This window comes from Bemisia tabaci, chromosome 6, assembly GCF_918797505.1.
Source record: "Bemisia tabaci chromosome 6, PGI_BMITA_v3".
Lineage (NCBI taxonomy): Eukaryota > Metazoa > Arthropoda > Insecta > Hemiptera > Aleyrodidae > Bemisia > Bemisia tabaci.
This window is the reverse complement of record NC_092798.1, coordinates 1,841,973-1,864,871: the sequence shown is the minus strand read 5'-3', so window position 1 is coordinate 1,864,871 and position 22,899 is coordinate 1,841,973. Positions and strand designations below refer to the sequence as shown.

General features: G+C 37.6%; 1 protein-coding gene across 2 annotated transcripts in view; it reads right to left on the bottom strand.

The window, feature by feature from the left end:
• The window catches only part of Mhcl (Myosin heavy chain-like), a 276,806-nt gene that overhangs the window by 156,201 nt on the left and 97,706 nt on the right, over positions 1–22,899 (bottom strand). For both annotated transcript variants that reach the window (XM_072301636.1, XM_019046689.2), the window contains 9 exons: positions 12,283–12,498; positions 11,275–11,451; positions 9,339–9,539; positions 7,769–7,921; positions 6,974–7,141; positions 5,607–5,751; positions 3,380–3,659; positions 2,191–2,383; positions 885–1,122 (listed from right to left, as the gene is read on the bottom strand). In XM_072301636.1, coding sequence (XP_072157737.1) covers positions 885–1,122; positions 2,191–2,383; positions 3,380–3,659; positions 5,607–5,751; positions 6,974–7,141; positions 7,769–7,921; positions 9,339–9,539; positions 11,275–11,451; positions 12,283–12,498 — 1,771 coding nt within the window. The remainder of the gene's footprint in view (positions 1–884; positions 1,123–2,190; positions 2,384–3,379; positions 3,660–5,606; positions 5,752–6,973; positions 7,142–7,768; positions 7,922–9,338; positions 9,540–11,274; positions 11,452–12,282; positions 12,499–22,899) is intronic.

Here is a 22,899-nt window from a genome sequence, read left to right as displayed (position 1 = left end):
TTCTGTTCTTTTGGTTAATCAAGTCATTTAGAGGAAATACTAAAAGCGCAGAATGTGGACAACCTACATATTTAGATTAACCTCTGGCAGTTTAGATAGATCAAAAGACTCTCTGTCTTTGATTGCAGTACTTTATTGTGCAAGGGGACTGAGGCTATCCAAAATTTATTATCTCCCTATTTCGAAAACCCCTTATTAACCCAAATTTTTCCAATAAAATGATTTCTGCATCCTTCCTCCCCATCATATAAATTATTCGCAATTTTTTATCAACCCTTATCAGTCTTTCAATTTTTACCACTCAGACATTCTTAGGCATCGTATACAAGTGACGGGTCTGAGTGATTTCTACACCTCTGGTTGGCTGAATTTCAGAGATCGATATTTGTTTAAAAAGGCGGATAGTATTGAAATTAAAATTCACAATCAACAATTTTACTTTGCGCCAGTCACAGATATTTTTGCAACCTAAAAACTGGAGTTAAGGATCAGAGAGCCGTAACTAGATTTTTTCACTGTCACAAGAAATCAGGGAAATACCATGCAACTATTCTATTACTTGTAGTGTATTCTGGAAAATTAAAAATCCTATATTTGCCTTATTAGGGCCTGGTGTTAGATATCAAAGCAAATTTTTTCCACACTTACATATCCTTCACTAGGTATGTCTAGAATGCTAAACAACTCCATTTTTCGAAAATTGCTATTTACGTTTCTCTGGCTCTTTACTGAAAATATGAATCCATACAAGGCATGAATCAGTTTCTCTCTTGTGCATATTAGATCATATAAAAAAATTAAACTAAACTAGCCTACTGCCATTCAATTTTACATGCTACAATTAGCAAATCTGGTCGACGACTGCTAGATGAGAGGACTCTTACCTCGTTCACGATAAACGTTGAAGACTGAGTCGACAAAGGATTGCTGACTGGGCAGAGATCGATGCTCATCCAAAAGCCATAGCAGACCAGGAGTGCTGTCGGATTGCCTCAGGTCCAACTGAGAACTGCGCATTGCAAGAGACAAACTAGAGTTGTTGCTTGGAATGTTGTCCAATATGTTGACAATGCCCTCTGGAGAAACTTCATCTGTGTCATCACAGATCACTTCAATTTGTTCCTGCACAAAAAAAGTCATAAGAGTACAATTCATCAAAAAAAGAAAAGAGTTTACCGGCTGGATGTCAAAAGAAGTATGACCATTTAAGAGAAAAAAGACAGGAAGCAAACTCATACAAGAGAGTTTGCTACCACCATATTAGGGAGTATTTGACAAATACATTAGAGTAACCGAAGCTGGAAGAACTGGCGATGCCAAACCAAATGGGATTATTTGAAATTTGCTATTTACAAAACGGTACTTTGAGTAAAATCTTGATTAAAATTTCAATGTTTCATATTCGAGGCTTAAAACTATTAGATTAAAATGCAAATTGCTTGAATATAAAAGAAACCATAAATGGCTTGTTCTTTAAAAATTTTCCCTTGAAAACTAAAAATACTAAAATTTGACTTGATCTGTGAAAAAGGACTTTATCTCCACGGAAATGTTTCTTTCACTTTTGACAATGCATTAAGAAAGAAAATCTTTAAATTTTGGTGCTAGCTTTACCCTAAAATCTCAAAAATTAGAGGAAATAATAGTCCTGAAGGTCCCAGACAAAAATTCTTGGGTTATGGAGAAACATGGTTTCAGTGTTTGCAAAAAGTTGCGGAGATTTGCTCATGGGAGATAAGGTCCCTCTGCACAGATCAAGTCAAAATTCTCGACCCAGTCTGATAATCAACATTCTTGAATATTTTCCTTTATGCGTTAGAGCTGCGAACCCTAAAAGCAGACCACAGAAAATTTCTGAGGCATACACCATCCACCATTAAACAAATGAAAAAAATTTACTTTGAATTATACTGTTTTTAGATTTCTGTTTACTTCTCATTATCACTACGTCTTAGTTTAATACATTATTTTTCATAATTTTTGTTGATTTTTAAATCATTTTTTGTAAGCAATATTCTAATACTTTCTTAATTCTCTTTTCAAGCCAAAGTTCAAGACTCCATTAACATATTAGCTGCTACTGACTTGTGATGCGTAAGTTACAGCTAGATTAGTGAAAAAAATAAAAGCAACATCCTCATCAAAGGAGGCATGTAAGGGTTATGACAGATCATGGGAGGCAAAACATACCTGCGTATATCTATCTCTGGTGGCGACAAGTGCAGTATTGTGGAAGAGCAACTGCAATCTTTCTTGGAGGTAGTTGAAACAGAAATCTTGGAATGTTGCGCCATTCTGCTGCCCACAGGAAGCCGGATTTTGGAATCCAGGACAATCAAAAACTAAAATTGTGTTGACAGTATGCGTACCAACTGACAAATGCCTAAAAATAAACAACAATAAAAACTATTGATAAATTTCAAACTGACATTCTCAGTAGGGTCATTAAGTCTGAATCCAGGGATTTTTCATATTTTTTGGCAATTGCTTTCAATTATAGGGGATTTTCAGATATTTTCTGCACTAAGACTCCCCTTAAAATGTGACATCAGTAAACACAAGGCATTCATCTACTTCTTAGTTGAAGGAAGCTTTTTATTCCACAACTATATATCGACGGTGTAAGTCGGCAATCACATAACTTGGTTTGCGGCGTCGCAGGCTTCCTGTCATACTTTATTTTTTAAACGGGAAACTACTCAACGGCAACTCTTTAAAACTGCCGTGATTTTTCCTTGCGGTGCGAAGAAAATTCTGCAAAAACTTCAAGGAATAATGTCAATTTGTTCTCCTTTGAAAAAATATATAATAGAGGCAGAGATTTTCAGACACCGCGAACGAGTTATGTGATTGCCAACTTGCAACGTCCATATATACCAAACGCCTTTGGATTCTAGATTTTTGCGTGTTAGGCACGGCAACAGTGCTACTTTTCCAAAGGAAAGTACCTATAAAAGCACTAAAAAAAGGCTATTCTGCCTAGATTTTATCCAGAAACACAAGTAAAAATTTAATCAGTTTCACAGCCTTTTGAGCTTAAAGGGCCACTAAGAATATTACATCGAAAAATAACAAGATTCAACTAGTGACAAATTCTATTGATTTTCGTGTTTCATTCTTCAAAAATTAAATAATTTTTTTTGGAAATAAATTGTTTGAGCCAAATTTCATAGAAATATTAATAATTATTAAACTTTCCCAGAGAAGAAAATAAATACAAAATTTTCACAACCAAATATGCAGTTGATCGTTGCCAAAGAAAGGAGAGGGGCAAAAAAATTGGGAGGCAGTAATGCTATATATTTCTTATTTTTCTGGGGGTATAAAAATTCAATTTGAGTAGTGTACACGTAAATCTTATGATTTATGCGAGCTTCACCTGTTGATAAGAGCAGCGACAATGTTGAACACTTCTGAGTAAAGGCCGATGACAAATCCATCCAAAGCATCTTGGCCGGTCCAGTCGTCAACTGCAGGCGAGCGGTTCCCATAATCTGAGCCAGGACTAGAGCTGTGATATGAGGATCTATTGCTGGTGGGTGTTGATACTGTGGGTGCGAATATTATCCTTGAGAGTTCCTCAACAGTTGTGCCGAGACATTTGGCAGCTCGGTGAGCAGCGATTGGGGAGTTGAACTGCCATCTGCTGCTAGTACTACCTGTTGGACGATCAAAACTCAATGTTAGTTATCACTTTGAGGAAAATACTGACAATGGACCACTAGACAAGGTGTGAATTTAAGCAATCTGATACATGTTTCTTAACTAGAATTTCACGCAGAATACAATTCGAGAAATGAAAATTACTGAAACCAACTCCTAACAAAGATATTAACGTTTTTATTTCACAATGCAAAAAAGGGATTTGAACTGCCCGCTTTTTGACCTCAAAACTCTACATGAGTCAAATCGCACACTACAACGGTTTCAGCAAGCTTCTCAATCAAGCAAAGTTCATTTCCCACCATGTGTTGTTTAAACATAAGCAATTTGCTATCGCTGAGCCAAAGCGTCAAGATCGAGGTTGCCAGATTTTTATATTGCAGGGATTGTCATGATAACGTCTAGCGTACGATGTGAATCACATGGAACATTGAGTTTTCATGAGCAGGTGGTTTGAATTCACGCATCAAGAATCATTAAATATCTTTGTAAGGAGTAGATTTAAGTAATTTCTGTTGTGCGCATCGTGTTTAACATTAAATTTTTGTTAAGAAACATGTATCAGAATGCTGAAATTCATACCTTGTCCAAAGGTCCATTAAAGGTTAGAGCATAGTCCTCCATCTGCATAAAAAAACTTATCGCAAACTTTGACAAAAGCAGTTCAGTGAAGTGAATACAATGAGCTCAGTTAGAAACTAGTTTAGCAAAACAAAAATTAAGTTATCTCATAACTAGACACAAATTTACTTAAAGTTTGTAGAAGAAGGCATATGATGAAAGTTTACCCATAAAATTGAAGGGCTTTACGGTAGGATGATGAGACAGTGTTTTGACAAACATGACTTCTGACTTATTCAGAAAACTCTTGACAAGGGAAAAATTCATTGCAACAAATTCATTCATTCATTCATTCATTCATTTTCTATACAATGGTAGTAACGACCCACTGAATCCGTCATTTTTAAAAGAATTCAAGCACCATAAAATAAAAAATGAGTTGCATGCGATTTTTTATTGCTGATACGCAGATATATCTTCAGGAGAGATGTACAAAATGATTGATCGTATGCTTACTTCGGTGCATGTAAAGAAGGAAAGAACCTAAGAATGTGAAGAGAGAGGGGGGCAAATCTTTAAGCGTAAAAGCTTTGTATGTTTTTATCTCAGTCCTCAAAGATATTCCTGATAACGCATTAACGCATTAATGCTAGATTAGCGCATCACTATCTACGGATTGGCACGAAATAATTTGCGAAGAATTATAATTACTACAGACGAGAGAGGGTCACAATTGACTGGGTTTTGTTTCTACTCCTGATTGATTGATAGTTTCAAAATAAGGAAAAGACTACAAAAATTTCCCTGATTTCTACATAACATAATTGAACAGAGAACTTTTTTAATTTTACAGGCCCTTTCAAAATTTCTTCCTACAAAATGAAAAACATTGAAAAGTTGTGGGTGTATGATTCAAACAAGAGAGAACCCTTCTTCTCGAAATTTTTCCACAACTTATGATCTTTTCACACATTTTTTAATTTTTTACGGCTAATCACTTGAAATTGGGGTCTTCCAATAGTTCTTCCCTCTGAGTTAGGTTTCCCCCAGTTTTGGTTAGATAATATAAATGTGGGAACGCCTTGGCAATGCCTTACTCAAATGTCCTTTCACAAACGACGTCTTTTTCACTCTTGTCTATTTTTACTACTTTTCACTGGGGAGAGGAAGTCTATTCAAAGCCTTACAGTCCCCCTCCTCCCAAATTATAAGAGTGAATAAATGGCAACTGAAACCTACATTTTACACTGTTTTTTCGCATACTCAATGATTTGTAAAACCATTCGATACATCCTATTTTCTTGAATGGAATATCAGGAGATCCATTGCGCAGTAAAAGCAATGTTTAATGCTAACGGACGAAAACATAATGGAAAAGTTACCTTTAGCAGCACCTGCTGCACCAAGGTGTAAGATGGCTGCTAAAACGGAGAATATAATTTTATTTTCTAGTTCCGAAACGCCAAGCTGCATTAATGATCCATACACCATTTTGAACAAGCCCGCTTGTTGCACTTTATCTTCATTCTGAAAAGAAATTCAACACAATTAGGGCATCCATGAAACTTTGAAAACTAAAATTAACGAGTCGATAATAAATTTTTTAACTGTATGATTAAATTTTACAGATCTGAAAAATTCAGACTGTCAAGGATTGAACGATCTCATTTTTGTCCTAAACATAAAAAATTACCAGTTTACTATCTCCGAAGCTTTGTTGTCAATCAAAATTGTTTTGTCAATCAACGATTGAAAAAATATGTAAAAACAAGAAGAAAATTCCAACATGAATATGTTAGAAAAGCATGCCGAATAACTAAAATGTTAGACACACAATATTTTCATGTCATTGCTATTTGTATCAATTGGTACTTTTGGCTAAATTTGAAAGAAAATATTGATTCATGAACGTTGAATGTAAATTAGTTTTAAAGATTCCGTCCAATTATACATTAACACAGAGGTAGAAAGACACCTCTGATATTTTCCAACATTTAATGTTAAATGGAAAAATCAAATTTAGAGGGTGTTAAACTTCAGATAGATCTTCTCAGAGGTTTGCAAATAATACGGCAAAACTATTGGACATTAAAAATTGAAGAAATATAGATGTGTGAAAAACCTTTGCCTTTACCTGATAGTGATAACAGTCACTGTTATCTGTATTAAAACATATTGTTCGTGAAACTCTCAAAAACGTTTCTTGGTTCGCAACAATGCAGACTCCTTGTCATACTTTATTTTATAAATGGAGAACTGTTCAACATTAATTTTTAAACATTTACATGATTATTCTTCTCCGCAGAAAGCAAATTCAGAAAAAACGTCGAGGAATGATATTGACTCGTCCTCTTTTAAAAAACTGAAATAGGAGCGGAGATCTCTTAACACTGCAGACGAGATACAAGGTGTGGAAGTTCCACTGTCAAAATGAACTAACGCGTGCTAAAAAATTTCAGTTTTTGCTTCAAGAGTGGAAAATTTTTAAGACTGAATGGTGATATTGATTTGATTTAAAATGTACTAGTGCATACATAACCAAATCAGAATAATATATTACAATTTTGAAAAAATAGAAAATACTAGATGTTTCTGTAAGTTCCCTTCAAGCAATATAGCTACAAATGAACAGGAGAGATTAGAATGTTTAAAATCCTGATATGCTTATTCGCCAGAAGTCTCCAGAATTGGAGCAGGTAGGTTCGCAAAGAAAAGTAGTTGGTTTACAAACTGTTCTTTTACCACTTACCGAAACATTGAAATGAACATAAGGATTTGAATCGGTTGGATTCAAATCACCTAGCATGAGATCACGTCTAAGATTTCCCTCTGCTCCGAGAACCAGTCTTGACAAAATATGAAAAGTTCCTTCGCCCTCTGGACGTCTTGCCACTCTCCATCGATCAAAAAGCATTGTCTAGACATGAAAAAAAAGGGTAAGTAGATTAAAACAAAATTATGCATCCACAGATGAAATACAGAAAGTGTGAATTAATGAGAGTTCAAGCTAAAAGAAATGAGCTCTCTCCAAAAGAATATGCTCTGCTTTCCCCAGTACCCTTTCTTCTTTGGTTCGCGTATTTTTTCTATAATTATTAACTTCACTGATAGATTTAAATTTTTCATAAATCACCCATATGTAATTATTTGTAATTTACTTTATTGTCCTCTGTATATTCTTTACTAAAATTACTACACTAAAATGAAGTTGTGTCATTGATAACTTGGGTCTTGTGGGTTTTTTACGCGGCTTTCATTGAGTCAGACTGCTTGATTGGTCGTCAAAGACCACAAGGAATACCAATAACTTGATGTAAATGTAATCCAAATCATGAAACTCGATCAAACAATGACATAATTTCATTCCAGCTCCGTTTAAAAAAGCACTGAGAAGAGAGATTCAAACAAATTTATATAATTGGCAAGAATAATAAGTGGTAGAGTCAAAAAGTAAAGTCAGAAGACTAGGACAAAATTAAAGTTCAAAAATTTACCCGTTTTTGAAACTCATGATTTGTGGAAACTGATGATGGAGAATAATTACCTGAATAGATGCTGAGGCTATTTGACCTGATTGGTCGAAATCAAGACTAAATAGATGAGCAAAACAGGTGGCGCTATTATTCAAAACTGTCTTTGCATTACCGAAGGCCTCAAGGACAGTCCATATGGAATTTAATTTTTCTAGAGTTAAAACCTGAAAGAAAAAAAATAATAGCTCTTTAGTATCAACCTTTGAAAGTTCTATTTCGATATAGAGCCTGTTTTAGATAAATATTCCCTAGTTTAAGATATGGAAATTCATAATTTCTTCGACAACTAAAGCTAAAAACGAAATACTCATTGTAAACTAGGTATACCTCTTACATGCACAGAGGTCATTTAAAAAGTGCCCAAACTAGCTCTGTAATTCAAAACCTTAGCTAGCTAGAGGCCAGAGATATTGTTTTCATTTGAGAAATTAACTCAAAAAATATCAAATGAATCCAAGATTGATTCGTTTAGTTAAAAATTAACAAAGTTATAGTCCTGCCGCAACCACCATGGGGGCAGAAAAATTCTGCATGACTTGGAACCACAAGCAGAAAAATATTGGCATTCTGAGAAAAATCCTGTCACAAAAAATATCATTTTTTGACGGATTCTAATTGTCTAGGGAAAAATACTCTTTTTGTCAAAACATTGATTAATAATGTCAAGTAAAATTTCAGTCGTGAAGAGTAAAGTTTCAGTAAAGAGAAAAAAATCTATGCTCCCTCCTTTTTTCAACAGGAAGATTTGTCTGATCGAATGTAATCTCTAGAATGAATGACATCAGAACTTTTTTCGTGGCCCATCACAGAGAAACCATAATTACAGGGCGATAATGCCCAGCCATTCTACAATTGAAGGGTGAGAAGTTGGAGGGGTCCCACAGAATCATCAACCAACAACCCCAAAAATGACAATTTATTGCCCAAGTTTTGATGTCACATCTGTAGTAAGAGTGCAAGAATCACGCTAGCATCAACATCATCAAACCCATAGAATGGGTCAGTTGCGCTGGTCACAGAATCATGTTTTGATGCTCAGTTATTGTAGATTAGCTAAACATAATAAGATCTGTTCAAACCGCAATTTTCTACATTCAATATTAACCGAGATATCGCCCATTGAAAAGTCGGGTTTTTGACGTCCTCTACCGCGGAAGTGACATCCTTGGTTCCTTCCACCTTGGTTTCATCCAAGTTTCACATTGAGTAACCAGTGCGTCACTGACCGATGAAAGCAAGGTGGAAGAAACCACGGGTGTCACTACCGTGGTGGATGACGTCAAAAACCCGATTTTCCGAAGGGTGGTATCTCGGTTAATATTTAACGTAGAAAGTTGCAGTTTGGACAGATCTCATTATTTTTAGCTAATCTGCAAGATTCAAGCATCAAAACACGATTCTGTGCCCAGTGCAACTGACCCATTGATGCAATTAATGGATACTGATTGGCATTGAGTGCATTACCGCACAGATAATGTCTCGCTTGTTTTAATATAGATATACGTCAAAAGAAGTGCAAAATATCACACTCAGGTAGCCCTATGATGTTTACATAGGAAATATGACTGCACTGAAACGTACCTTATTATTTGCACCAGCCACAATAGTTAAATATTTGATGATATATTTGTAGTTGATTGTTTTACCACTTCCTGCTCGGCCTAAAAATACAATGGAATGATCTCGACGAAGAGACAACATGCTATGATACGCTGACTGAGCTACTGAATAAATGTGGGCAGGCATATCAGCAGACTTGCATCTCCGAAATAAATGAGCAACCTGAAAAAAATAAAAAACAGAGGATTAGATGTTCAATTATAAGAGACAAATTATTTCACCAACAGATAATTGATAAATATCACAGTATCAGTGGTTGAGTACTTTTTAAAACTAAGAATTGAAATACTTGTTGACTTGACTTATCTTTTTCTACTCTCAAAATGACATACCTTAAAATTCTAAATTTGCCTTAAATGCTTCGCACCTAAGTGACTTAGCGCAGTAAAATAGATCTTGGTCTTATGAAACTTGGATGAAACGAGTTATAATGATAATATCAATGCATAAGTAAAAAGACGTACGAAAATTTTGGTCCAAAAATCTCCAACAACGCCAAACAAATCTGGTATACTGACAGTTCAAAGTTCCCACATATAAAAAATTTATTCCTGCGAGCAAAGCGATTTAAATTTTTACGTCCCATAAAAGGGTTTAATATTTTTTAACTGCACATGGCACCAAAAAGAAAGGAGATAACACTCATATCACTCATGGGATACTGTGCGAAACCTGTCAGGAACGAATGCCTTTTCCCCAGGGTTGACTGTATATTGAAGATTATTTTATAATAGTGATTTTATGATATTTGAAGAAGTGTAATTGCATGAAAAATCTTGCACACTGCATCGATCAAATACCACGCAATAAATGCTTAAAATTATTGCAATGAGAGTCAATGGATGAAATTTGACCAAAGGAAAGTACCTAAAATGGGCCATTTTAAATAACACCTCTACAAATATTATGAATTCTCGTTAAATTAAAGTGCAGAGATCCTCATTTTTTGGTAGATATAGGCTAGAGTCCCTTGACAAATTAGATATTTAAGTGACATAGCCACAAAGGCAGACTTGGCAAACAAAACATGGATCCTTCCAAATTTTTGCAAATAAGTCTATTTTTTTATCAGCAAAAAAGCAAAAGTTGTCTTCAGCAGTCAGGACATACCGACCGGTGGAATGTAAACACTTGCGTTGCTGTGAAATTTAAAGGAGCCTTGGGCGGTTTTTACCGCTGCTTCCCATTCTCAAGCTCTCTAGATCTGGTCACACCATTCAAACTTCAGATGAGTATCTATTTAACATCAATGGCTAAAGTAAAAAATGTGTACCTTAGTTTCCGACTTAGAGAGTCTCCGCCAATCTTATATATTTTTTAAGGAAAACTTGACAATTTTATTTCTGTATGTTGAAGTTTTTTGCCAACGTGCGTTAAAATTCAGCATAAAGTTGAAAATCTCAATACAGAGGGAAAATCTCAGAAGGGGGATCTGCAGTTGCCTTCCTGAATGGGCGTAACTAGTGTTGCACCAAACAACATATCTCTTTGAGGGAAGACTGTGCTCGTATGAGCTTTTTCCCTCTGTATTAAGATTTTCAGCTTTATGCTGAATTTTAACGCACGTTGGCAAAAAAACTCAAACATACTGTCTTACGACCTGTGCGTCCACTGCAATCAGTTTGTGTAATTTTATTTCTATTGAAATTTTCTTTGAATCTACCTACGTTAATTATTTTAGAAAAATCTAATGAAATTGAGAGGAAACATTTGAATATAATCTCTCGAAGAAAATAAACCACTATTACAAATACTTTGACGTGAGAATTGAGACACATGTTTTCCACCTTCAGCCATTGATATGTTAGAGTTCCTAAACCATACGCAGAGGTCTTTTTTCGAAACTATCGATGTGGATGTGCTCTTTCGCTTAGTTCTATACAAATAAACAACATACCTTCTCAGAATAGATGGCAAGCGGGACAGCAGGATTCATGATGAGCATTGTAAGTCCAGCGTAAGTGTGTATGAGGTTGGCTGCATAACGCTGCCGTAGAGTATGAAGGACGCTTGATTCGTTCAGGAACCTCAGTTGGGCCAGATCTTCTGATCTATCGTATTGTGGTGGGTTGGCCTGAAAAAAAGCAAGAATGACGAATAATATAAAATGAAGGGAGGTTGAAGAGCAAGCGGTGCTAGGAAGTTTTGTATTTTGAGAGAACAAGTTACTGCCACATAATGTAAAATTGATGAGCCCAACTAAGATTTTCATTTTTCGTTTCGAAGCCTTGGTTTTCGATTGACTTCGATGTCCGTTAATCTTCAAATTGTCATGGACTTTTGGTGACATTTTCATGAAAATACCTAATTTTGAAATATTGCCTCGTTTCGATCAGTGGCCGAGTTAAAAAATGGGTCAATGACACCCATTTCTTTCAATTGATTTTCTGGAGGCACAGAGTGCACTAAGCCTCCAAGAGTTTCTTCAGATTTAAACCCTGAATGGCAAAAATGCTCCGTTTAGAAAATGCCAAAAATGAGGCCCGTTTGAAATGATATTTGTGGTGGGCTCTGATGATGACGTAGTCAAGCAGGGAAAACAGTGTTTGATGATTGGCTGATCTCAGCTTAAGGCATCGGCTTGCTACGTCAACTCGACCCTCGATTTTGGAGTGGTCAGATTTTCCTTAGCTTTTTCCCCCTTTAAGATCGCACTTCTGTTGCCATGAGTCTAAAGAATGCATGTACCAAATTTGACAAATAAATTCAACGTAATAAAGATGTGGTTTTTAGAGGAAAACTATCGCATTCGATACCGATATCGAAACTGCACTCGAATGTGATATTTTTCCTCTGAAAAAAAAACTGCCTTTAATACGTTGAATTTCTTTGTCGACTTTGGTACATGAGTTCTTTAGACTCATGGCATCAGAAGTTCAAAATTCGAAAAAAAATGGAAACGCACCTTCTCGAGATCGTCCTCGTCGACGGAGAATTCCTCGTTGGTAGCGAGAACGGAGACCCGGATCTTCCCGGTGCCGACGCCGGTGGCGAGGTCGTCCATGGAGCCGGACTTTCCGGGCAATTTCGTCACCGCGGTGAAGCCTCTCCGGTGGACCAGCCAATACCTCTCTTGCTCCAGCCATGCTCGGTCGTTCGCCAACTGCTCCTCCGATTTCGCCTGGAACACAAAAACAGAGTCAAGTTAGACCCGAAGACATAAGAGCCGAGACCCGAAGGATGGAATCGTCATTGGTTAAGAAGACCATATTTGAAAACACAAAAAATGACAGACTTCGTGATCTGTAAATTGCGGCACACGAAAAGAAAATGTTCAATAGGCAGATGCTCGCTGCACAAAAATCGCCTTCAAAATAACGGTTATGCAACCCGTCGACGGTGGTGTTCGAATAGTTATCGTCCCACGGTTCGCAGAACCTATCACGAGAAAATTCTCGATGGGCACATGTTCGCTGCCTACAAATCGCCCTTAAAATAATGGTTATACAACCCGTCGACGGTGGTGTTCGAATAGTTATCGTCCGACGGTTCGCAGAACCTATCACGAGAAAATTCTCGATGGGCACATGTTCACTGCACAAAAATCGCCTTCAAAATAATGGTTATGCAACCCGTCGACAGTGGTGTTAGAATAGTTATCGTCTGACGGTTTGTAGAACTTATCACGCATTTAACCTACATGAGGGGACGAGAGTTCAGTTGGAAACCCGGTGGAAAAAACCTTACCACGAGCAAGAAAGTTGAGACGCGAACGATGGAATCGTCATTGGTTAACAGAATCATACCTAGGAACACAAATGATCGATTTCGTGATCCGTAAATTGTGACGAACGAAAAGGAAATAATGTTTCTTTTTCCTCCTTTATCGGGTTGTATCAGCATAGTACTCACTTTTCCTTTTTCGCCCCATATGAAAACACGATGGCCATTTAACATGGGGCAAAAAAGGGAAAGTGAGTACTATGAAAGGAAAATTACCGACAGGCACATGTTCGCTGCACAAAAATCGCCGTCAAAATAATGGTTATGCAACCCCTCGACGGAGGGGTTCGAACAGTTATCGCCCGACAGTTCGATTTAGCCTGCAACAGAGGACGCGCGTCCACTTAGAAACTTAAGCCGGTAAAGTCAATTGCCACGGATAATGGATAAAAAAGCGAGGACCGAACGAGAGAGACCCGAAAAAATTCAATAGTCATTGGTAAAAAACATCATGGGAATGCAAGAAACGAATTCGTGGGTCGCGACAAACGAGAGGAAAATGTTTACAAGGCGTATGTTTCATTTAAGTCGCTTCACAAAAATCGCCTTCAAAATAATGGTTATGCAACCCATCGACGGTGGTGTTCGAACAGTTATTGTCCGATAGTTTGCAGGACGTCCGATTTAGGGACCGATTGTAAAACCTCTGGTCAGGTGCTTGTTAAAAAGGTGGTTTGAGCTGACCAGAGGTAGGTGTGTATGACTCCTGGTTTTCTTCGAGTCAAATCCCGGTCAGCCTTTGTTCTTTCTCGCAAACCAGTAGTTAGGCTGATTAGCAGATTAACTTCTGCTCAGAGTCTCACCTCTGGTTTGGTGGCCGGACGTTGACAAAAGATCTTACAGACGGTCCTTAGCCTGAAACAGTGGACGAGAGTCCACTTGGAAACTCAATCCGGAAAGACTTTACCACGGATAAAAAAGCGCACGATGGAGAGGATTTTAGACTTCTTATCAGTCATCATTTATATTTTATCTTTATCAAAAATGCATAGTTTTCCTTGAAAATAAACGTTTTAACCGGGGAAATTCGGCAACTGGCAAATGCGCATAGAGCGTTCTTCCTTGGCACGGGGGCATTGTAAGGTGGCTGTCTACTGTCTGGAGACGGATCGTCATAAAATTGATACTGCGACAAAATACGAGAGCAAACTTGGCAAGTGCTCGAGAACATCGCCGGTCGGCGCATCGCGTCGTCGTGTCGCATGGCGATGCGAGTTGTGAATGAACTCGCGACGGCAGTCACAACTCGACGAGCGAGGGAGAGAGGAGATGAGACGTCTCGTCGGAGGGAGAGAGAGGGCAGGCAGATGCGCACCGCGGGATGGCGATGGATGGAAGGTCATGAACCTAGGTTCCCGCGCCACCGCCGCACGGTGGATCGAGTCAATAGTAGAGTCCCTTTATACTGAGAGTCAAGACAATTTGAATCCATTTCCGATTGGTTCCCGTATTTTAGGCCTTCACAGTGTCACAAACGGGAATAAAGATTACAGTTTCACCGATTGCAAAGATTATAATCTGGAATGGACCGAGGAATTACGGGTTCGGCAAGAGACAAACGGAATGAGGGAAGGAACGAAGAAAGGAATTCGAGAATGGGCCGATCAAAGATTACGAAAAACGTTCAATTTCTGTAATCTTTATTCCCGTTTGTGACTCCATGAAGGGTGTTGTCTTGACTCTCAGTATAAAGGGACTCTAGTCAATAGGAGAGGACAGACAAAATCTGGAAATTTTAAACGCTTATAACTTCGATTACACACAACTTTGAGGTTCTAAAAGCGGTTTCATTGGCTTCCTCGTAAAATTTTCTCCAAGAAGCACCCCTTGAAATTGAAAACGTGACGAAATAAACATCAAAATTTGCAGTTAAAGTCAAATATATCATGATCAACTTCTTCCGAAGAAACGTTCCAGTGTGCGCCGCGTCAGCTGGCAGCTTTCCTAGACTGCACTGCCTAGACGAGCCGAGTCAGCGAGCTCAGCGCGCAGCGCGTTGCCGACCTAGGCAAGGACGGACTCCAAGAAGGGGGGGGGGGGGGGGGGGGGTGATGAAGTTGTCGCGATGGTTTTCCGTCGTCGATACCAGTGGCAAAGTAGACGCGAAATCCGCGGCTATAGGAAGAAATGGAGCGCGTTCAGCAGAAAGGAACCAAACTACATCAGCTAGAACTGGGGGGAAAAAAAGAATAGACAAAAGTCACATCGGTCTGAATGCATCGATCATCGGTTGGCCCATTGGTTGGCATGTAAATATTTGTTGAATGGTGCGATTTTTGGATATGACATTTGTTTATTCGTTTCTTTCCCCAGTTCCATCGCAAAATTCACCTGGGCGATTTAGTTTTATTACCACAGAACTCATGTGCAGATTTCTTTGAATATTTTAAGGGAACTTGCCTCGTACGATGCAGAAAATTCCCTTTTATTTGCACAAAAATCCGTACAACCGTTAAAAAAGAAAAAAAAAAAAAAGTTGAATTTTTGAAGCCTCTAATATGCAGTTTAAGTTAATTTCGTCATAAATAATTACCAAATGTAAGCGTCTTTCCTTCTTATTTCCTCCGTTCCCTATGCCTTACCTACTTCACTTGTTTTTGCGCATACGCCCCCTCCGCCCCTGCAACCTTCCTGAATCCACCTATGCTCAAAAATGACGAAATTTCGAGTTAAGTGGAGAAATCAGGGTGTTTCAGGAAATTTAGATCTCTAAGAGTACTTAGGTTTCCTACACTTTTCCCAAAAACTGAGTCACGGAACAAAACAATATGCCAATGACTCCATTCTTTGGGATTATTCTACAGCCATTACAATGGTGACGAGGAAAACTTTCAAAGCTTTCGACTCTCACCTTTGATTACATACGAGTATCGCTGGAGTACAATTTTTTGTTGAAATTTTTCTGGTTTTGGTGGTTCAGAGATTTCCAGGACTCCTTGTTGGATAAAATGATCGCACAGTCTCCGGTTCACTCAAGTTCACTGAGTTTCTTTTTTATTATGACAAAATATTGTCTGAATAAACTATCAACTACATTGACGAGGTCCACTTCTGCTGTGCTGAGAAAAAACGCCGTAGGAACATGCGAGGGGTGCCAAATTTATTTCGATAAACAGTGTATTTTTGAGGAAAGTTATGAAGATTTTTTCATGAAATTTTCAGGAGCTTTAGATGAAATTGTGAACAAAATTATCTGAAAATTCGAAAGTTAGTTTCTATAAGTTTACGAAGAAATTTGTGTTTTATAAAAGGAAATTTAGCAGGGTCTGAAGAGCCATTCGGTGTTTTTCCTTAGCATAGCAGACTCGGCGAATTCTGGATGCGCTGAAAACTCTCCTGGATCGAACAATAAGCAGTCGAGCGTCGAGCATCGAACGTTCGCCCTGCGTTCGTGTGCTTCGGCTTTGAGTTCTATACGCAATTATTCCTCAAGAGCTGCTCCGAGCGAAAACAGAGCTCTCCACGCCAACACTTGAAACTTTCCAAGCCTCAACCACTGAGTTTATCCAGAGACAAGGATCCGTCTTCCAGCAAAATTTTTGCCACTTGTCTCCTTTCGATGGCTCCTCACCATTTCACCTTAAAAAGTAAATCTAAAAAAATTTGCCTATTCGTACTTGCTTCAGACATTCTTCCAAAAGTTGCCAAGAATATCTCAGTTATAATAGAATGCACCATGAAAAATGTGTTCATCTACTTCAAACTGAAAAATACTTGTCGCACTATTTACACTTGAAAAGGGAGTAACGGTGTCATTAAAAGATGTCAGATGACTTTTTGATGGGCCTGTTGCAAACTTTTGCAAGAGCAAAAATACGAGTTGTTTCTTATAGAAAATGCCTCAAAAATCACGGTGAGCACATTGACAATGTCTGATATGCACACCTAACTTCACTATCTGCGTAAGAAATTGCGGGTTTTTTTTTTGTTTTTTTTTTTTTTGTTTTTCTTCCGCTTCAAAAACCACACTACGGCACAGAAGAACATTTCGTTAGAGGAGTCACTATATTCAATCCTTCCGCGCTCATCGTGATCTTAGAATCATATTCTAAAAGAAAGAACTCTTTTAGCTCGGGCGAAAGTTTGCAACAGGCTCATTGCGTGAAAGGTCAGTAAGTACTCAAGTGAATCTTCCAGGAACTCATATTAGATCAAATATATTTTCGGTCTTTCAGCGAATGCTTTCAGTGAAATGCCATGAGGCCATTCCGATTGGCATTGATATTGACAAACTTGGATCGGGGTTTTCAGAGTTTCAAAGTCATTATTAATCCCCTGAATTTTCATGATTTTTCCTGATTATTCCCAAAGAGGAAAACAATACTCATGATGAATAGATAAATGAACAGAGTATCGCATGTATAGAGAGTTAATTTTTTTGCGGACTTCACACAGAGACAGTAGCGGTAGGTGACCGTTAGAAACGCAGGTAATGAGTTGGACGGATCCAAACGGTTGACCGATGAATAAATTACGTGCAAATATCTGATTTCTAAGTGCCAGACTGCGACCGCGTGACTAGCTTCTTGATATAAAGCTTCCGTTTCGTGCCCAACTTGTTGAGGAGAAGAGTTCCTTGACGCAATGTTCTGATTTTGGCCCTAATTCTCAAGTTTCCTGTAGGAGAAAGGGATGAGCCATAATTTGCCAGAAATGCCTTGGAGAGTGGATTCTAGATTTTTCCTATGTGATTTATGTTGTTTCTGAGTCATTTAAACACTTGAATTCATATGTATAAACGCCCGTGGCAAGGGTTCGTGACGACCCACACCTACGCAAAAAAAGGAGGCACGATTGAAATGACAACATTTTTCGGGGGGAGGGGGAGGGGGGTATCTGGAGGTAAGTGACATTTTGGACAAAGGGAGAAGGAGAGGTCAAAGGTCGGGAAAAACGGGTTAAGTGATTCATAGACGAACCCTCACTACTTTTCAGCAAAAAAAGGAAAGTTGTGAAAAGTGAGAGATGAATTAATCCGGGAAATCCAGGTACCCTCATTAATTATTGTAATAATTGGACGTATTTCTATCAAACGGAACTACGTCATTATGACGTGAGCCCTGTTATGGACATATTCGTATGGGTCTCAGGGCTAATGTCTTAACGCACATAGTTCCGTTTGATAGAAATACATCCAATTAGTTTTCAGTTCAATGAAGACATTTTCTTTTGTGAGCTTGCACTGACCTTTCACCTGGGGAACCCGAAATGTAGGGATATTTTGGAAATTGAAGCCACTCTTTTGTTTTCGAGAAGAACAAGGAAAACGTTGGCGACCTCGAGGGCTCGGAACTTTTGGTACTTTGGTCAGTCGAGGTCGCGCAGCCGTAGGGGTTGAGCTTGAGCGTAGAGGATAATCAATCGGAAGTATATTTTATCGGAAATATATTCATCTCGGGACCGCGTGTGATAGTCGTGTGATTCAAGTGCATTACCATCAGTGTAGTTTCGTGTGCAGTACTTTATTTTCGTGTTCCGTGCTTAATTATTAAAATTTTTCTCAGTGAATTGTTCCGTGAAATTAGAAGGTGCAGTGAATAGTTGAACAAGTTTCGCGTTCGGTACTTTAGTTTCGTGTTCGGTACTTTATTTTCGTGTTCGGTACTTCATTATTAAAATTTTTCTCAGCGATTCATTTCGTGAATATAGAAGGTGCAGTGAATAGTTGAACAGCCTTACTTTCCGCAATTTTTCTATCCGCCGAAAGTTTTCGTCAGCATGCCTCTTCTTTTTCTGTCCAGTGTAATAGTTTGCTGTGTTTTACACTAAGTGGAGTTACTATTCGTCACTTGTGTCGGTTGTCATTGCGCGAATTTTCTGTAGTGATTTTTCAGTGATATTTCTATGAAGTTTGATTTGCGGATATAGTTTCGGAAGTCATTTTGCTCACGTGTATTCCTCAGCGTTGATTCGGTAAGTCGCTTGATGTAATCAACAAAATGTTTTTTTTTTTCTTTTCTTCTTTTTTTTACGAGAGAAGTGTAGTTACATTAAATATCGGTGACTTAAGTGTGAAACCACGTATTTCCAGTAAATTTTATGCTACCATTTTATTTTTCGAGGAAAATTAAGTCGACTGTTTGGCTTGATATCTTTACAGAACACTGAAAAAAACACATTGGATCTAGAGTCCAGACTCTTAAAAACATCGACAAGAAAAAATACTCTTGATTCAATCGGATTTATGCTTGGGTCGAAAGAAATCCGCTTAAATTAAGAGGCTTGGTTCTTGATTTAAGCTAGATTCTGATTGAATAAAGAGTACTTTTTCTTGTCGATGTTTTTAAGAGTCTCGGCTCTAGATCCAATGTGTTTTCTTTCCAGTGAATATTTTGCTAAAAGAGAGGAAAAATCGAGGTAGTTTTCAAGGAATAAGTCGACTAGTTTTACCAAGAAAAAATTAACAGTAACAGGAGGTCCGGGACGTCGCGGACGGAGATAGGTGATTTCGCACTTCGGCCATCGATATTTAATTTGAGAATCCCTGTGGGCGATAATCTTTTGATTTTCTCGAGATTTTTTTCACGATCAGTCGAGTTATCGAGGTTATTCTGCATTTTGAAATGTGTTGCAATTTTTTGCAGTTGCGAATTACCTAACTTCTTCATAAATCGATGGCCGAAGTGGAAAATCATACATTTCTATTGTGGTGTCATAAAATTTCCACCTTTGTTTAATTTTTTCAGGAGAAACAAGCAAACTCATGGCTTGAAATTAATACAAAGTATTCTGCATACAGAGAAGAAAGATCACGGAAGTTTTAAAGAATTTAGGTAGACCAGTTTCCCCGAGAAAAAATGAAGTATGACAGAAAATCTGTTGAATAGCAGACGGAAATGCGTGGTTCTACACTTAAGGTGATTTGATGGACGCCATATTTTGTGTCAGAACGGCATGCGATATATCGCATCAATTGGTTCCATTTATTCAGCTACTCGTCATTTTTCTCCAATTTTGAGATCGCAATTCTGTTGTGAGGAGACAAAATCACTCACTTACCAATTTTAACAAAGAAATTCAATGCAATAAAGGCGTGGTTTTTTTAGAGAGAAAATATCACATTCGGGGGCAGTTTCGATATCAGTATTGAATGCGATGTTTTCTCTGAAAAAACCACATCTTTATTACGTTGAATTTTTTTGTTAAAATTGACGAGTGAGTGCTTTAGTCTCCTGACAACAGAATTGCGATCTCAAAATTGGAGAAAAATGACGAGTAGCTGAAAAAGTGGAACCAATTGATGCGATATATCGCATGCCGTTCTGACACGAAATATGACGTCCATCGAATCACCTTAGGTCGTCGATATGAAAATGTTTAATCGTTAAAAATTGATAATTATTTACTAAATTATGTGAGAATATTGTAATTTTGTGATAAAAATTGCAGTTTTATTCCATTATTTTCAACATTCTTTCAATTTATTCGTTAAGAGGTTCCATAAAATAGACAATGTGCAACAATGTGATACGTTCAATTTAACTCTAAAAGGTTTTAATTTTTTTCTTTGCAGCCAATATTTTTCTCGTCTCGCCAACATTCGTGGAGGCGATGATGATGAACTAGGATGGAAGTCTTCACCCTGCATCAGAGCTGTTCCTGACCTTGCAGATCATCACTTCTTCATGGTAAGATCTTTCAAGCTTCCTTCTATTTCAAAAATTAAGGTGATTCGATAAATGCCATATTTTGTGACAGAACGGCATGCGATATACCACATCGACTGGTTGCATTTTTCCGGCGACTCGTCATTTTTCTCGAATTTTGAGATCGCAATTCTATTGTCAGGAGACTAAAGAATTCACTTACCAATTTTGATGAACAAATTCAACGTATTAAAGGCGCGAGGAAAATAGAGGAAAAATACTGCAATCGAATGCGATATTTTGTCTAAAAAAAAAAAAAAAAAAACCGCCGACTTTATTACGATGAATTTGTTAATCAAGATTTAATAGGTGAATTCTTTAGTGTCTTAACAACAGAATTGAGATCTCAAAATTCGATAAAAATGACGAGTAGCTGAAAAAATGAAACTAATCGACGCGATATACCGCATGTCGTTCTGACACAAAATATGCGTCCATTTATGGACGATCAAGAAATTCAACGTATTAAAGGCGTGGTTTTTTCAGAGGAAAAATATCGCATTCGAGTGCAGTTTCGATATCAGTATCGAATGCGATATTTTTCCTCTAAAAAAACTACGTCTTCATTACGTTGAATTTCTTTGTCAAATTTGGAACATGAATTCTTCAGTCTCATGACAACAGAAGTGCGATCTCAAAATTCGAAACAAATGACAAGTAGTTCAAATTATCGAACAAATCGATGCGATATATCGCACGTCGCTCTGACACATAAAATTAAGTCCATCGAATCACCTCAACTTCTAATGAATCGATTACCGTCAATAATTTCAATTTTTGAAATGGGCTGCTAAAATATTTGAGGGGCTTGGAGGACAAGGCGCGTAAGTGCAGTTTTTGAAAAAGTTGAGATTTTAATGATTTCAAGTAAAACTATAAAAAAAAAGTAGTGTGTCTTATAAAAGTAATGTAGTACTTGTAGTCTTAGTGCATATTTTGTGAAAAATTCCCTCTCAAATTTCAATTTTTAAGTTTCAAAAAGTCAGTTTGAACTTTCATTCCGCCGTAAGGTTCCATGTAATTTCGAGACTTTAAACACATATTTCTCGAGGTAGCAAAAACTGCACTTACGCGCTTTGTCCTACAAGCCCCTCATTCTTCCTAAACGCTGATCATCGCCGCTGTCATCATTAGGCGATTTTAGGTAGAATCAACTTAACTGCATTTGATGGTGCCTAGTTGTACCGCGTTAAACAGAAAGGAACCAAGCACATCAGCTATTGCCAAATTTTATCGGGCAATTTAATTTTTACATGAAAACAGTTGTGCGGATTTTTGTGCAAATTTCTATGAATTTTCTCCATAATACAAAGCAAATTCCTTAAAATTTTCAAAGGAATCCGCACAAACGTTCTCTCGTAAAAAATCAAATTCCTCTGTTAAATTTGGCAATAGCTGATGTGGCTTGGTTCCTTTCTGTTTAACGCGGTCCAGTTTTTCCTGATGTTCTGTTTCTGTAATACTGCAGAACTACGGAACATAATGCCTTGAAACTGTCTTATTTTTCCAAGATTCTGCAGAATAAACTATTCACTGAATTCGCTACGACAGGATTCAGCTTCATTTTTTGTCATTTCCCGGACGAAGAAACGTAACTCCATTCCAAGGTTGTCAAATTGATTCAAAGAATTCAATTTTTCACAAACACGAGAAAGCGAAATCTTTATCCAAAATTTATTTTCGTTTTTCATGAGATCAGCGGAAAAATCAGTGAAATGTACAATTAATACCTAACATTTTCCTTTACAAATTCAAATTTACGAGGCGAAATCTGGCAACAATGAAATGGACCACATTTTGCAAAAAGGAACCACTATTTCTGGCTCATTTTAGAAACAACGTATATGCCATTGGTTTCCCTGTGCAGAACGGTGGTTTTATGGAAGAGTCAGAAATAGTGGTTCCTTATTGCAAAATGTAATCCAAATGTAGTTATGTTCTTTCGTGGGAGGTAACGACGAATTGGACTGCATTTTGCAATTTGGAACTATAAATTCTGGCTCATCTGAAAAAAACACTTATGTGCATAGGGATACTAATGGCACATGCGTTTTTTTTAAACCGGGCCAGAATTTATAGTTCCAAATTGCAAAATGCAGTCCAATTGAGGGAGGAAAATAGATTAAAAAGCCTCCCAATGAGTGGCCCCGTTT